Source organism: Larimichthys crocea, chromosome VIII, assembly GCF_000972845.2.
Source record: "Larimichthys crocea isolate SSNF chromosome VIII, L_crocea_2.0, whole genome shotgun sequence".
In the NCBI taxonomy this organism is placed as follows: domain Eukaryota; kingdom Metazoa; phylum Chordata; class Actinopteri; family Sciaenidae; genus Larimichthys; species Larimichthys crocea.
Window position 1 is genome coordinate 18927610 of NC_040018.1, and position 18381 is coordinate 18945990.

The 18381-nt window shown below is 38.7% G+C and overlaps 1 protein-coding gene across 3 annotated transcripts in view; it reads left to right on the plus strand.

Moving 5' to 3' along the window:
• Window positions 1-16832, plus strand: part of mdga1 (MAM domain containing glycosylphosphatidylinositol anchor 1) — a 162887-nt gene extending 146055 nt beyond the window's left edge. For 2 of the 3 annotated variants that reach the window (XM_027281803.1, XM_027281805.1), the window contains 2 exons: window positions 7191-7305; window positions 13398-16832. In XM_027281803.1, coding sequence (XP_027137604.1) covers window positions 7191-7305; window positions 13398-13483 — 201 coding nt within the window. In that variant the 3' untranslated portion in view covers window positions 13484-16832. The remainder of the gene's footprint in view (window positions 1-7190; window positions 7306-13397) is intronic. The other variant, XM_027281804.1, reaches the window with a different exon arrangement.
• Window positions 16833-18381: the final 1549 nt, after the last annotated feature.

Below are 18381 nucleotides of genomic sequence, written 5' to 3' on the forward strand. Positions count from 1 at the left end.
TTCACTGCTTTTATTGTGCATGCTGGCACACTGGCATGGCTTACTAGGACGCTTAATGGAACAGAGTCAGTCACCTGCACTTTTCCTGCTGTGACAAGTCAAAATGTCTGCTGTGAAAAATGTCTATAGTGTGCCGGTGATCATAGGAACTGTCTCTGGCTTTATTATCTTGATTATCGGCTGCTGTAGTTTGGTTGCAAGGAAACCAGCATTGCTCATTATGTCCTTGACATATTCTCTCTCTCTCTCTCTCTCTCTCTCTCTCTCTCTAGACTTGTCGGGTACATTATCTGTTATCTCAAACTTTTCATTTTAACAACATTCACACAATTTTCCAATTTTGTTGAATTCCCAGATAATAGCTTTTTTGTAGTAAATTTTATGTCTTGTAAAGACTGCATAATATTGAAAACCACTGAGGGTTTTACAGAAATGTTCAACCTGCGTTACAGAGAATAAAGCCAAGTTGTCACAGTTGTGTGCATCTGATGTTGAGAGAAGAAGCATTAAATATATTTTTGTGTGTGTGTGTGTGTTATAACAAAAATACTTCTTGTGCTGTCATTCAATTGAAAACAGTTTGCTGTATCAGTTTAAACTTTATCAATTGCACACACACACACACACACACACACACACACACACACACACACACAAAATGCTACCGTGTAACAAATGGAGTTGTTAAATAATGTAGAGAGCATGCAGCCTTGATCCCAGCACCTGCCAGTGGAGGCGAGCTGATAAACAGACTAGTTACTCTCTCCCCTTCTCTCACGTTTCCTCCTTTAAAAAAATAAATATATATTCTGTTATATATCGAGCTCCCCAAAGGCCTGATGAAAAGAGATAAGAAGGGTAAACCCCATTTATTTTTCTGCTCCATACCTGTCTGTCTCTCTTGAGTTTTCTCCCTCAGCCTGTCCTCCATACACTTTCTTGCAGCTCTCATCGCTGCCTCTCCTGCCCCCACTCCCTGTTGCTGTTGTTCCTCCAGCCACCATGTCTACTCCCATTCTCTGTCTGTCTCTCACCCCCCCCTCTCTCTGTCTGTCTCTGTCTCTGGGGAAGTGCTAGTTTCCTTACAATCAATAATAATGATTGAGCTGGCTGCTGTTGACAATGGGAATTACCTGACACAATATCTGTTGTTGTTTTCTGCTGTTTAGCTTATTTTCTACAAGTTGCAATTGTAAAGAATGGCTCTATTAAGTGTATTTTGCCAATTGCTATGGCTCGCTGCATCTAAAACTCTTGGTAGTGATATTTATGAAGGAGGAGATGACTTTTATCTGCTGGAAGGCAAAGCATTGGTCCAGTCATTGCTGTGTTTTCATAAGTAAATGATGCAAGGCCTTGGCAGCCTTTGGCAACTAAACAGTTTCCAAACACTGCCCATTTTCATTACTTATTTACATACATTCTGATTCAGTAGAGACGTAATGTTGCATGACGATCAGTCATAAGTTTTCACATGCAATTCATTGAAGGCATTCATATGAGGCTGCTGTTACATGTATGGTACAGGTATGTTCCCTGTTCTTGTCTTTGTTGCCACAAAGCTACATGTGTTGCCATATTACCATCACTAATTGTTGGTCTGTGCAGTAGTACAAAACAGATGGCAGAATTTGCACTCTCATGCACATTCACTGTAGAATAAAAAGTGTGGACCCACTGGTGACAACATTGTTCCATGGTGCTACCAAGCTTCGCAGGGTATCAAATCTCTGGCAGTCACTGTACACAGAGAGTCTGCACTTGCAGTGCCACATTTTTGTAAATCACAGAATTACACCTAATTATATCCTAATAAAGTTAAGTCAGTTCACCGTTGATTTAGTATTGTAATTCCATAAAGTTTGAGGACTGGTGAGAGAGACAAAAGGAAAATCAAAAATAATATAGCATATAGAAGTTATCAGCAGTGATATCATGACCTCAGTATGAAAAAGAAATCATATTAAAACTGCTTTCACAGGCTGATTAGTACCTATAGCAAGTACAGCACAGCACCTGTACAGTAAAATTAATAAATTAATAATTTTAATAAATAAAAAGTGTCCCTTTTTAGTTTCAGTTTTGCCCACTCAGCATTCTCTGTCTTAAATTGTGATGCCTTCTTGTTGCACCACAACTGGTGAAGCAAATCATGGCTGCACTAGGCAATGATTGAGATTTGACCAGAAGCATCGTAGCACGTTTCAAAAGGATTTCAAAAGCAGTTCTCTGCTCTGCTGATGTACACGGCTATTCTACTTTTTGACGTGTCAAGCAGCACAGGGCAGATCAAGTGGTCCAGATCGAAATGGCATAGAGAATCTGGTTAATTTTCAAAATAAAACACCCTGTGCAGACAGAAAAAGAAACAATTTAACTGTGCAACCTACTAACTCAGTGTTTTTTGGGTTCTACAACGAGTTGATGTTGGGTAGCTCCTTTCTTATGTCTAAACCACAGATTGCAGTATCAGCCACTTAAATGTCCTCGGGTGAATACTCAACAGATACTGTTGAGTAAAGTAGTGGCTGTAACTGTGACTGTTACTTTGCAGTTAAATTTTATTATTATTATTTATTCATTTTTTCTCTACAATTACAAGAAACCCTTAATTTATATTCCCAAGAAACAGCTACAACCTTGTCATGTCCATTATCTATTATCTATTTCCATAACATTCACACAATTTTCTAATTCAGTTAAATTCCCAGAGGATTGTTCTTTGAAGTAAATGTGATTTTGTCTGACAGAGTGCAGGAGTGACTGCATATTGAGGCTTGTTTCATTTGTGCTTCATGTTGAGAGCATGTCCGTGGAGAACACAAACTTTCTAGTCGTGTGCACAGCTCACTGACTGCATACACCAAAGCCCTTTGAGGTGCTGCCACTCGTCTCTGCATTTCCCCTCTCTTTGTGCTCCGTCCAACAAAAGTAATGATGTCTTAGAGAACAGCCTCCCATCCTGCCTTACTAAAAAAGCTGTTGCCCAGCTGATGGCTTGCATTATTACAAGCCTTTTATTATAAACAGTTGTAGAGCCAACCGATAAAGAAGCATTAGAATTTAAATTGTTTACCTGCTGGCCATGGTTATTACATACTGCCTGTGTATATTAGAGATGTAAATTCATGAAATGTGAACTGCCACTGCACTAGTTTCTCTCCTCTTGATATGGGGTCACTGCGTCTTTTGGGAAAACTGAACATATTTGTTTAAGCTGCCCGTACACGTTGGAAAAATAAATGTCTCTACTAATACCTTGTCAAACATTATATCTTTAGAGATTGGCTAATGTTTTTATCGTTCCATGAACCAGCCATCTGTCACTTTTGCAAGTTTGCCAGTCACATTCCTGTAAAATCTGACACAGTTAAAATAAATTGGCTTTGAAGCTGGTTGTTCATAAAGAACAATGTATAAAGCACAAATCAATAGGAAAAAAAAAAAGAGGTAACATGTTGTAGTAGATTATTTGTGTCCCCATTCGCTCCTCTGTGGATTACCCAGAGGCCATCTGTGTTCCTCGCAGTGTTTGGTACCTGGGGGGCTTGTTGGAAACCAGGCCAACCCACATTTGTGTGCCTCACATTGCACCAACTCTCTTCTGCGCTGGTATTTCAAAGCTGTCTCTGTACATCGCTCTCTCGCTCTCTCTCTCTCTCTCTCTCTCTCTCTCTCTCTCTCTCTCACACACACTCACACACACACACGCTCTGTCTCTCTCTCACGGCTGTGTCCCCTCTGGTATGTGGACAGCACATCAATGGGAACATTAAAGGTTACAAGGCTCGACAAAACGACACATTCACAACTCCAACCTGACACTTTATTGTACACCCTTTGATCCTGGAGTCACACACACGTACACACACATGAGCTGTCGATCTCACTCAGGTTTTCTCTCTCACACACACACACCCTGTGCACTGTTATGCCATTATTGGGAATTAAGAGAATTTTGCTCACAATTGTTTTGAGAATAGATTATATACTCTACCTCTCCCAAACAGTTTGATGTTTCTTGAGTGTTTGGTAAATGTCAAAGTTAAATATCAAGCACATTAGATATAGCAGCCTTTAATTGTCCATGACCCCATTTTTACATCCCACAATCTTATGACCCATAGCATTTAGGGCATTGTTCAAGTTTTTATGTGACTTTTTAAAAAGCACTCTTTGGTAATATACTTAAATAACTATTTAGTTAATTTGTTTTAATTCAAAATATATCTAAAAAATATCAGTCCTAAAGATGTGATGGAATGTTATGGAGGTTTCTATCCTTAGGTTACACAAGGTCACGTGGGGGCCTTGAGGTCCTCAGCAGTATTAGTTGTTTGCCTTTGGTTGAGAACCAAGTGCCAGTCTATCTCAACACTGTGGTGGCCATGGTCAAAGGGACCTATTGCTGCCTTGCTAGACATAATAGATAGCTTGCCTTTGACATTCCAATCTGTGTAAACAGACATCTGTGTCTTCAGACTAGAATATGCTGACAATAACACCTGCATGGGTAAAGACATTCTCTTTGACTAATTCTGGCCGTGTAGTATTTGTGGTGTTATCTTGGGGTTTAAAGTCTTTCCACCAGGATGAGTTGGGCAGAATGTGAGACCGACTCAGGCACTTCAGATGAACTTTGAGAGTGTCTCTAATTCTCCTTGATCAAGCGTCAATACATAATACAGCATAAGACATCAGAGGCTCCTGAACACTTTCTTCCTTCCTGAACTCACCATTAACCTTTGACTTCAGCAATTTCTCCACAACATCAAGCAACTTTACCACTCCATTCAGAAACTCAGAGATCTACAGTACTTCACCTCAGCACAGTGCCCAGCAGTGATGTTTAAGTATAGTATAGGGCACTGTCGGCACTGGCGCCACATACTTCAGCTTGATCTGTCAGCAGTGAACAGTAAGTGAAAGGGCACGGGCCTGCTTATCTGAGCCTCTCCAGAAAAATAAACACATGAAATCATTATTTTGCCATCCTGCGTTGCATAGCAGGATATTGCATTGCTTTGTGCTGTGCCATTCTGTTTGATATCTTTGAGCAAATTATTATGGTCGGCATGATTCTGTTGTTATGTAGCTTAAAGGAGATGGTTATTTGTGCTGTGGCTCCCTGTATTAGTGTGTCAAGGCCGGTGTTCTGTGAGCTTCCTTCCTCCAATTATCTCCCTCATCGTCTCTAATTATAGAACAATCTGGTGTCTTTTCTTCGACTTGTTTAATTCAGATGGGCTTGCGGGTGTACGAAGGCAGGCATGAGTAGCACAGGTGTCCATGTAGGTGTGTTTATATGTGCATAGTTATGTTATTTCCTATAGGGATCCTGTGGTGTTGTAGGCTGCTTCCATTTGTAACGCAAATTCACAGTAAATAAATAAAACTAAATGTGAACCAAATTTGTTAACTACATTTTTGACCAGTTGGCCTCTTCCTTTCACTAGCCCTGAATTTCCATCACAGCTACCCTCTGCCTTTTAGGTCAAATAATCTTTTTGCACAAATGAGCTGACCAGCTAAACCCATACAGCCTGTGCTGCTGCATTGTTTTCTCTCTCTAAACCAAGTCAGTGTCAAGGTCCTCCTAATAATTTTATATATTCATTCAAATAAGATCTCTCATTCAGGGACTAAATTAGAAAGCAAGAGGGGAAGAGGTGGTGCTGCTCTTGTGATTCCCTCCCTTTTGTGAATGTAACTGAACAAACTCTCTCCCAATTGGAGAGTAGCACAGCTTGATACATAGAGAGAGCAACAAAAGGTCTAGGCTACCCGTCTATACACTTGCGCAAGGTTGTAGGGGCCATAGCATATCCTGCACTGTAGAAAAAGTTCAGAAGAGCAAACAGTAACTGAGCCAGAGGTTGATCGAACTAGCTGAGGGGCAATTAGAGAGTTATCTGCTTCCACTGTCTGAAATGACTTTATATGCACACAGTCATGCTGATCCTTGTCTATAGCAGTGAATAGGTTATTGGTATCTGCCCCATGAATTTCTGTTTGATACCTCAAACTGACATTGCTGAAACTGCTAACAGCACAACACTCGCAGATTAAAACATAGGTAATGGAATTCCCCAGCAGTGAGAGGTGGTAAGCACGGTGTGTTTGCTCTGCCATTTCATTTACATATAACATACAGTATATGCAGTGGGATCAGGCTTTTCTCTTTTGTGGGTCAGTACCGGGTTAATTAAACCCACCTTTGGTATAGTTTAATACATTTAAGAAGTGCTGGCAGGTCTGTTCTCTGTTTACTGGGTTAAATACTCTGTTAATACAGCAGATTGGTGTCAACAGATGGAGTTTTTAAAGTGAGGCCAGTCATGCATATTTGTCACCCCTCCGTTCATGCACCTGCTCACTCTCTTGTATGTTGTATGGTAAACATGCTGGCAGTTTTTCCATCAGCATCACATTCATACACACAGTCACACGTGTCTTGCTCAAAAGCAAGTTGGGAGATTAACTTACTTGAACATTTTGCTACATGCATGAGCTCATGCATTGATTTGTGAATAATACACATTTCTGTAGAAACCACTTAACTGATATAATAAGCCATTATTACTGTAAGATTGAAAACCTCTCAGACATGATTATATAGGAAGGACTTTGACTATGACATTTAAAATTAAACATTACAAAGTGCCAAAGTCTGCAGTTAAAGCCAATAACTGCAGCCATGAGAGTTGTTTTTTTGTCGTTGTTTTGGAGCAACAAAGTTCCCTTGTTTATTTGCCTTTTCCCTCCTCATATTCCACGCAGAATACACTTGGTTTTTGATTAGCTGGGTGTCTCGGTACACCACAGTAATTAGGCTGTCAGTCAAAACCAGATGGCTGGTGGCTAAAACAGGGAAGTCGCTTGGAAGGTTTTCAGATGTAACTCCTGTTTAGTTCTGTTGTTATGGGTCCATAAATAATTTTGGGTTAAGAACACAACTTTGAAATACTTAAATACTCAAGGGTACTACTACCTGGATGCTATTTGTTCAATGTTTCAGCATAATGTCTTTTTAAAATTCAGTGTCATTCAATTAAGTCATTTAGCCAATTTGAGATCTGGTCTTCACAAAACTTTGTTATGCTTAACTTAATTTTTTGACTCGGCAGGTATACATCATATTATACATCTCACCCAGCACATGTGTGTATCTTTGTCTCTTCCCTAAACAGATTGTGTTTGAAGGAATTCGAGGTCCAAGTTTCGAGGGAGATATTGCCATTGATGATGTGTCCATCACCGTAGGAAAGTGCAAGCAGGACACTGTAGCCAGCGCAGGTAAGACAGGTAAGATTTTTCTTTCTTTCTTTCTTTCTTTCTTTCTTTCTTTCTTTCTTTCTTTCTTTCTTTCTTTCTTTCTTTCTTTCTTTCTTTCTTTCTTTCTTTCTTTCTTTCTTTCTTTCTTTCTTTCTTTCTTTCTTTCTTTCTTTCTTTCTTTCTTTCTTTCTTTCTTCACATTCAGGGGAACTGAAATAAAGAAGGCAATATTATTCTTTAAAGATCTACAATTTGTTGGTAGTTTTTGTTTTTGTTTACAGCAGACATGCAAATAGAGCTGTGCTGAAGGAAGAATTGAGGAGCAGTACAGAAGGCGATTACTTTAGAGACAGGATTTCCAGGATACAAGAGACCAAGAGAAAGAGAACTAAACATCTTCTTAAGTGTTTGGGTGGTATGGGAATATGGCACTGAGAGAAAAGATTATCAGTTTGGAGGTTCTATGGAGACAAGTGGACACCGTAGGGCACCAGCATGGAAGCAATTTAGTATCCTCATCACCATTTGCAGTCCTTCTTCTCTTACTTCACAGCCACATCCTCTAAGTTTCCACATCACTCCCCCCCTTACCTTCTATTCTCCATTAGTCATCTACCCTTTATTATCGCTACACTTCTGCACACAGCTCGTCATCTTTTAAAAGCTTCTGTTATTTACCCTTTAGAGAGAAAGAGAGAGAGAGAGGAGAGCGAGAGGAGAGAAAGGGCGTAATGATAAAAATGTAGAGAAAAACAGCATGAGTGAAGGAGGAATGTCTGTGCGGTGAGGAAAGGAGAACGATGCCTGGAATCAGCAGCGCTGAAGCATCAGTCCAACAAGAGAGTAGTTTTTACTTCATGAACTGATCACAGTGTCTCCACATTACTCATGCTGACATGCAAGATAAGCCAAACCAAGCTATTTGCTCATAAATAGAATAGGAGAATACTATTTTGCCACGTATAACTACTGTTTGTGATGGTCCACTTTTCCTCAAGGGTGAAGCAGAGAGAAAAACAAGTGAGTTACAAGGAACAAGTGCAATGTCCATGTAAGCGTGTGGAGAGAGAATCAAATACCCTAAAGGGTCCGGGTGTGGAGAAGAGACAAAGAAAAAGAGAGAGGGGGAGAGAGGGAGAGGGAGAGAAAAGGTCAACGACACAGAGAGACTGATTCCATGTGCTTGTGTGAATGTGTGTGTGTGTGTGTGAGGGAGAGAGAGAGAGAGAGAGAGAGAGAGAGAGGGAAAATAGATGGAGAGAGAAACGGGTCCAAGAAAGAAGAAAGAGAATATAAAACGAAAACCTGCCAGCAGGTTTAGCTACAGTAAGAGTTGCCCTCTTCTAGCCAAGATGTGCATACACACACACACACACACACACACGCACAGGTGCATAAACATTAAATTCTCATAACAGCCCGCATAACATTCTCTGTAAGTGCACTGCCATAGCTGTGAGGTAAAATTAGGATGCTTTAAAACTGAAACTTTGTTGATGTGTTAACCCCTTAACCATTGTTCCTTTACCACTGTACAACACCTCCTGTCTTTAAATCCTCAATTTAAATGACATTCTCCCCAAAAACACCTCTTAATGGGGAAAAACAGGTCAGGTAGAGCAACAGATGAGGCAGGCCTCTCTTTCAGGAAGTAGTCATGCAATAAATGTCACATGTACAGAATTTTATGATTTTATGCAACAGCATGTGGTGAGAACTTTTTTATACTACAAAGAAAAATCTGTGCCGTCACAAAACAGCAAAAAATGAGAGAGTGAATTATTAACATCCAGCTTTTACCTCCTCAAACCCCCAATGTGAGACGTGTGAGCTTGTGTGCGATCTCGCACATATGTGCATGTACAGACACTGGCGGATAGAGTGAATAATGGATGACGGTGTAAACAGGAAGAGGAAAGCTCTTGAGCTCTTTGAGTGTGCGTGTGTGCGTGTGCATGTGTGTCCTGCAGGTTTTGTGCAGGCAGAGACTTACAGTGCAGACAGATGGGTAATTATCAGGCAGGTGACTGACGAGTCTTTGCCACTGTAAGAAACACAAATGCATCTGTCTTGAGCACAGATTTTGCCACCATGCAGTTGGAGTGGAAACATGAGGATTAGCAAAGAACTAAACTCAACTTGTGTTTGCCAGGTATGATGAAATTAAAAGGAATCTAATTTAGAGGAAAATGCAAAATAATATATATCAGACCACCAATTATGCTTAACGCAAGATCCATATTGTCTCAGTACAGACAGTCTTTGGAGGCAATTTCTATATAAATTTATTTATAAAACCATCTTGAGTACGGCTGTCTTCATAACACTAATTTATTAATAATAAATTCATGTACCTGTAAACCATCGTCGTGGCATCAGAAAGATGATCAATGACTAATTCATAAAAAATGGCTTTGCCAAGTGCTTCACAATCCAGGGTACGATCAAATGACCATTAACAGTGAATTGATAGCTCTAATGTGAACAAAAAGAATGATAAAATTTAATACTCAAATCATTTAAAATTAAGTTAATGGATGTGACTTTGACATTTTACAGAAACCTGTACAGACTCCAAAAATAATAGCAATCAGTTAAATTGGCTAAACTATTATTTAGTGAAACATTACACCTCTCACCTAAGATTTAATCTCCTGCTTATCATATTACCCACTACAAAACTGAAGTATGTGCACAGTCTCACTTCACTTCTGTGTATGCATGTATTTGTACGACGAGTCGGTTCTATATATGTCTATATCTTGTATAGTACATCACCAGATAGATAGACAGACAGACAGACAGACAGACAGACAGATAGATAGATAGATAGATAGATAGATAGATAGATAGATAGATAGATAGATAGATAGATAGATAGATAGATAGATAGATAGATAGATAGATAGATAAAAACAGACACATGGCGAGATAGTGCTTTTGCATGCACCAGTACAAAGCAGCACATAACATCAATAGCAGCTTTGATCAGCAAACTGTCATATGGCTTTGTGTATGTGTGTGTGTGTGTGTGTGTGTGTGTGTGTGTGTGTGTGTGTGTGTGAGAGAGAGAGAGAGAGAGAGAGAGAGAGAGAGAGAGAGAGAGAGAGAATCTTTATGTTTCTGAGCCTGAGTGCGCCTCTCAGATGAGACTTTGCTGCTGCTCCCTACATTTCACAGGAGGTGGAGGGAATGGTAGCCTCATCCAGCTGATACATCACACCTATGTTACACACACAAACACACACACACACACACACACACACACACACATATATGTGCATTCAGCCAGAAGTGTTTTGCACATATACGAGTACAGGGATGCACATCCACTCAAAAACACACTGTAGTATATGCATTCTCAGATGCGCACACATTTTCTTCAGGTTAACTGTGTGCACGCTCTTGGGACTTTTGTCCTACGGCCCTCCACATATGAAGGACAATTGCTTCTGACGTGTTTGGTGCAACTGAGCCTAAATAAATCACAGAGCACCTGGCTTGTTTGTGTGTTAAGAGAAGCGATGGTGGAAGGCAAGCTTGTCTCTTACTGTTTAATGTTTTACTTTATTCTCTTTTCTGCATTGACGTTTCCTCCTCGTCTCTTTATTGCTCTTCTGTCACATTGATCTACTGCATCATTTTCTGAGAACTTTCCAAATAGGTGAAACAGTAATCCAGGAGTAATACAAAATGAAATCTGAGATTGCTTAATCTATTTTAGCTCAAATATAAATCAGGACATAGCTCAGGAAGAGCTAATGGGCATAAAACATTGACAGTTTGGGGAGTCATTATAAATGTTGGATAAACTGGGACTTATCCTGTTTTTTAATCGGTTTTGAATCTCCACGCCACAACAAGTTATATTACAGTAAATCTATCCACTTGTGCTGTTTACCTGCTGATTAACCTGGTAAGTAAAATGTTGTCATTGAGCTACAGGCACTGTAGTTGGTTGCAGCACGAGTGAAGCATGTGAAGCGGGTGTAGAGATTCAGGTTCAGATTCATATGAGTAGATTAAAATGCCTGTCCACTGGCTGTACTACGACATACATGAACCACCCACAACATACACACACATGCACCAGCACACACAAAAGACTTTGAACTTCATATACCTATAGCAATCCATTATCTGATTTTGATTTGAAAGAGAGAGGCAGAGAGAGAGAGAGAGAGAGAGAGAGAGAGGAATGTTTGTTTGCTGGGTTGGGGTCTGCTGCATATAGATCAAGGCTTTATTATAAATATTGATTTTCTGCCTAGAGGATGGACCCTTAATATGAAATCATATTGATCTTTTTAACACAATACGTACGTTTTATTTATGAAACTGTCTTTAAGCAGCTTGTACATGTAAAAAGAGAGAGTATTTGTAATGTATCTGTTCAGAACATGGTGGTTTATGTTGGTAATTGTCATTTTCGCACTGGTTTATAGTTGTAACATTCATTGATTCTTGACCTCAGCTGTATTTTTACAGGTATAATTCAGGAACTTAGCCCTTTGATACGAGGGTTTACATTGTTGAAAGGCACTTCTTCTCTCTTTAATTGATTGTTCTTTGCTGCAACATTAAAAGTCGTAGCACAATCTGAATTTATGAACAGATGTATTTTGCATATGAATGCACAATCTGTAGGCAAGCAACCAAGATTTTGGCGCTGGAAGCGTTCTGATTTCCATTTGTTGTCCCAATCATGTTTGAGTGGGCTTTCATTGCAACAGAGATAAAAAAAAAAAGAGGCAGACTACAATGACTGAAACAATGTCTTGAAACCACACAGCAACCTCTTTAGCCGTGACTGCAGTTCCTTGAACAGCCACATGAGGCTGGCTACAAAACGAGACAATCTCCATAAGGTCGAATATCAAAATGCTGAGGTGCTAGGTATATCTGCGCCTGGCACTAGTGTATTTTATTTATGTAAAAGATGAGTGTGAGTGTGCCTCCCTGTGTAAGAGGTTAACATAAAAAATAGGTAGTTGTTAGTTGATTAATGTCTGAAACTGGTGGTTATTCATAGGAGTAAAATGGATTTACACCATAGAAGATGTGTGTACTTCTAACCGTGGAAAAACAATAACAACCTCCTAAGAAAAAAAATCAAGAAAAACAATTCATCACATATCGGTGATGATGACATCAATTGTAACTTCCTTTTCTTATTAAAATCTCAAAGCTGTCAAAGTGTGAATCTGTTTAATTATCCTCCCCATCATTCTTGTTTCCATCTCTCTCCCTTTCCTTCCTTTTCATTCGACTCTGTCTTTTTTCCCCTGACATTCTCCTACTTTTCTTCATGTAAAATCATGAAACACTGATCCAGTTTGCTACAACACTCTACTCTCTTTCCACATTGGTAACATGATTTTGGTATTGTTAAAATCATGCTTTTTGTTACACTGAAGAAGTTTTTTGCCGCACCAGGGTTTTGGCATCACACATGCCTTTCAGCCTCAGGCTTAAAGGCAGCCTCAGGCCAAAGAGATAAATATATACATGTAGAGTTATCTACTTAGCCTGGGGTTACTGTGATGTCAAAGTTAGCCTGGTCTTAATAAATTGCAGTTTACTGTACAAGGGACAGATGAAAAAATAAAGAGAGCTTTTATATATACTGTATACAGTGTATCTCGGTGGGAAACAGAAGAGCCATTTTTACTTGGATGAATCATCCAAGTAAAAATGGCTCTTCTGTTTCAAATTGAGATGTATATTTTGGAGAAATTATATTTGTGAGAAAGTCTTATTTCCCTTGGATCTCTTGTATTCATCCCTGAATTAACTTTTGAACCCACACAGCACGTGTGAAATGTAAACGAATGTCAGCCTGTGATAAAATGCTATCTTTTTTCCTTTTTTCTCAGAGAGATAAATTATAAGTACAAAATTACTGAATTGAAGGCTGGAGTGTTAAAAACTCTCATGATTGCCCAGCAGGCCTCTAATTATAGTGTGTTTTTAAAAAGGCACACCCAGTGGAGAGTGACTAAGAAAGTCATGAATCATACCATTAAATAAATCACATGGAGATACAGGGAGTCTGTAAGTATTTATTATTATTATTTTATGTATGAGCTAATAAGGCAACTCTTTTCTTGTCTGTTCCACAGTTCTGATCGGTGGATCACACTCGCTCCCATTGGCCAGCTGGCTGACCTTTGGCCTATCCTGCTTCCTGTCACTACTCTACAGATGATGAGCACTTCCTACAACACCACCTGTCTGTAGTGACAGACACTGCCCTGAATCGCGCTCTTTTACTTCTCTCTCTACCCTCCTCTAGTCCTTTCCTCTATTTACCTGTCTCCTTGACTGTCTGTCCTTCTCCACTTGCCTTTCTATCTTTTATGCATCCATTTCATCCTTCTTGCTTAGATAAATAGTAACACATAGTCTTTGTCTAGTTTTTTTCCTTCTCTGCCTTCTTTTAACCTTTCTCGTCCAGACACTCAGTATAACCAACGGATACTGTATTTAGGGTGAACATACTTAATGATCTTTGACAGTCGAAATTCACACTCCTTTGTCAGTCTATTAATCTGATTAGATTCACGTAATCCATGTCGGCGTGTCACTTTGTCACCTTTTCCTCCCCCTTCATCAACCCTTCTTCATCCACATGTGCACCCTCTCATGTATCTTCACTCCCTCGAACCGTAATCCTCAACGCCCCTTCCACCCTATTCCCCAGACACACCAAAGTGTCGGACACTCTACCAAAGATGACAAAGGACCTGAGGGAATAAAACGAGAAAACAGGGATTCCAGGAAGAAAGAGAAAGAGGGGAAAAATCCTTCTTTTTCACAATGACCGTCTCCCTTCCAACCCAACTTTTGGGAACATGGGAGCTGCTGAATGAAAAAAGAGACAGAGGAAAAAAAAACTGATGAATGAATGACTGAATAAACAAATGAATGGTGAGGAAAGGACAAACCAGAAACAGAGGGAAAAAGAAGGGCACTCCTGGTAGCCTCTCTGCTTGCCCTCTGCTTGCCACAAGAGACGAACCTCAGTGCGGATTATACGTGTACATTTATCTCTCTATATATTGAATATAACAAAGTTTAAACTAAAACACAACTAGGACAGTGGAGGACTTTACAAAGTGAAATTAAAGAAGCACAACGTTTATACAACCTCTGCTGTTCCTTTGGGTTTTATTCTACTTATTATGTGATGTTTCAATTTGTCAGACCTATTCAGTGTTTTTGATGTTTTAATTTTTTTGTTTTGTTTTGTTTATGGCATTTTAAGGGTCAAGGGCAATGGGTAATAAAGTATTATATTAATATTTATGAAAGGAAGAGAAGATGATTTGTGATCCAGAATCTGAATTGAACACGAGGAGGAAAATGCAAGGATGACCCAAGCCACCTGGATAGAAACCTCAACTTTGCTTCGCACACACACAAACACACACACAAACACACACACACACAAATGCACACTCAGTTTTCCTTGCTGACATCACAGTTGGGCGCTCAGCTCACCCTCTGCCTCAAACACGTCTCATCTGTGAATGACCTAGAGGGGCGACCATGGATGGTACATGCAACATTCAAATTTCTGCTCCCTCACCATGAACTTCCCATCACTGGACACCATGACTCCGAAATAGAGTTGCTGGACATGTCTCTAAAAAAAGAGAAGCATGGTGTGGTACAGGGGGCGCAGAGAAGAGCAGTGAGGTCAGTTGAATATATGATTAGAGAGTGCTTCTTTCTCCACAGGTTATTGAATGTCATGTATGAATTTGCCATACACTTAGGAGTGAAAGATGGAGAAGAGTAGCAGTATCTGACAGGCGTGCAGTGTGGATTGCATATCAGATTCTCTGTCATTGTTTAATTAACGTTGAATGTCTGTAGTGTAAACAGTTTTCATAACCACATAGATATGATTGTTAAAGTTAAGCAATACTCATATCTATAGATCTATATACAATAGTTTATGATTACATTTAAGATAGCAGTTCAGTCTGCTTAAAACCTTGTTCAAAACTCATGATAATGGGTACATCACGCTTCATTTTTCACCATTCATAAAGTTTCACAACAGCTGTAGCTATTTTAATCCATTCAAGGGCGAATATGTTTGCATTTCGCTCTATCATGCTTCAACTCATTCACCAGTCACCTTGTTCCAGTAACTGATCTGCTTGTGTTTGCTGACTTGCTTCATTACCATGTGCATTACATGTCAATCAGTCCTTTCAACATTGTATGTACTTTTGTCTATGTTATGTTATTTTGACTTGATCAATGCACCATTTATTGTTTGTTTATTTGTTTGTTTTTCTTTATCATGGTTGGCATAAATTGTATCGATTATTTCCTAATCATAACTTCTACATAGCATACAGAAATGATGTGCCTGTTTGGTTTGCCCAGTCTGGTATGATAGGCACTTTCCATGTTAAGGCATGTTTGGTAGATCTGTCAACAGTAGTGTATTATAAGAACATGGAAGCCCTGTGAAACCTGCTGTGCGCAAACTCTCAATATAAAATGTTTTATGTATCTTAGCTTTATCTCTCTCATCATAAATGTGCTTTGGTACAATGAGTGCACCTGATGGCAGGTTGTACCTGAATGATACAAACTATGTAAGAAGTGAATTCAAGTGACATGCTTTCTTGTAAATGTAGCTTGTTCATTCTGCAACCTTTTATAATCTCAAAATTCCCATGTCATTTTCTCAAAAGACAACATCATAAAACATGTTTTATGTTTGGTATTCATTGCAATACCTCCAATTCCATCAGCCTACATGGCTAATAGGGAATTGGCTACATGTGATATTTATATCAGCTTATGTTGTACAGTATCATGAGCATTATTAAGCACTAAAGCGGCACACTGTGGGTCAGTACATAACCCATGTAAAAATACATTTTAGAAATATCATTAAGCATTGATGTGCATGGCATTTCATCATGCTAACAGTCAAATATTTTCTCGTGTTACCTCATATTTCAATGACAGTAGTAACAGGGGAAACACTACCATTGGTATTGCATTCAGACATGTGACAGCTGCAAATTAACAGACAGAGTGCTGTGGAACTGTAATCTTTGTCATATTTCCAAAATGACACACACACACACACACACACACACACACACACACACACACACACACACACACACTTTGGCTGTGTTTTGACTTTATGTGGCAATTTTTACATGACATTCAAAGGGGAAACATTGTATTATTTTAACCCACATGCAAATAGAAATAGTAAAGCATAACATACCATAACAGTCCAACTCATTACTTAGCTTTACAATTATCGTTATGTTGATGTTACACCAGTAACGTGGCAATAAATTGTCACTTTTTACCACTATGTATTAAAATCTGTGTCATGTGGAAATATGGCAAGGTTGCAAAGTAACTGGTACTGTAGCCATCTACTCCTGAAAGAGAGGAACTTTTTTTGTTTTGTTTTTTTCCAAAAACTAATCAACAAAATTCTTTAAAACTGGCAAAAGTTCAATCATTTATGATGAGTTATCTTAAACAGTGCTTGGTTACCATTTGATGACCATCCAAATGGAACACATTGTTTTCAACAGAATGTAAATCAAGCAACTGTCATTGGTTTAAATACAAACCATTTTATTTGTGGTATGGTAATTGCCATTTCGCAATATTCAGAGTGTAACTCAGCTGTAGCAACACTTCATCTTGGTCATGTAGTATCTAGGATAGATACAAAGTAAATTAGCTTATACAGTATTTCCATAATATAATCACATGCTGAAAGCATCACTTCAAGTGATTAACATTATTTAAATAGAAAATAACAATTAGGTGCTTCATTTTGTTCTATTTTTTTAACATATGGCAATAAACTTAATTTTTTTAACAAAGCAAAGAATTCAAAAGGTTTTGTGAATAATAATAATAATAATAATAAATATCTGTCCTAGGTGACGTGACCTTTAGTAGCAAAAACACAAACATATTAAACATCATGATTGTCATACGGTGTCATACATCTGAGCACAATGAGACTGTGTAGGACAACTGGTAGTTAGCATACAATAGCATACAAAGTGCATACAAGTGTTTCAACTTTAAAGCACCAGAAACAATAAATCTTATTTGACCTTAACATTGTAAATTGTTTTTTAACCAGCAAACATAATGGCCTTTTTAGTTGGCTTTTATCATTTTGATAAATTGATCCTTGGATAGAATGATGGATTGACTAAAATTAAAAAACAACAAAACAAACAAACAAAAAAAAAACATTTACAGTACAGCAAGTGAACTAATGGAACTAAGAGGATCCAGTTTTAAATTATTTTGATGAAGACAAACCAAAGAAAAGACAACTAGCTAAATGTTTACCACACAAATTAGTGTTGAATGACTTGAACTGTTCGATTTTCTCTTATCAGGCAGCTGACACGGTAAGAAAGTCTATTGAATATGTTACATTTAAAAAGTATATTGATATCAACTGAAATCCTCTAACACAAGTCAAGACAGTGACACAGAAGTGTTTAGTGTAGCATTTCCAAAAAAGTACAGAATTCTGTTTGTGTGCTGTAAATGTTTGCAACATGTTCATTCATCCGTTTAATGAACCCCTGTATAGGCTGCACATGTACACGCATACTTACATACATACACATGACTGGAATGACAAACTGACTGTTAAGCTTCCATCTACTGTAAACTGTCTGTACTGTCTTGAATTGACTGGAATTGACCTGCAAGAGACTGTCTGGAATAACTCAGCCTATGTCCCCTCCTTAACTGTACAAGCTGCCAATACACTGAGCAACTGCGGGGCAATAGATTAAATATTACTCTTGGCAACAGTAATAAAGTGAGGTACACGTTCAAAAGTTATTTTCTTTTTTGTGGGAAATAAGATGTGAAACAAACGGTGACTGAGAGCTGGAAACACCTCTACGTAATGCTTCTCTGTAATGTTAGTTGAAACATTATCAGAGTATTACAGCCTTGGTTTACAGAGCGGAATGACTTTTTTCACAAACTACGGTGACCCTTGCTCTGGTTTCCCAGAAAACAGATAAAAAAACAGTGTCAATTTGTTTTAGGTAAACATTTCAGTTC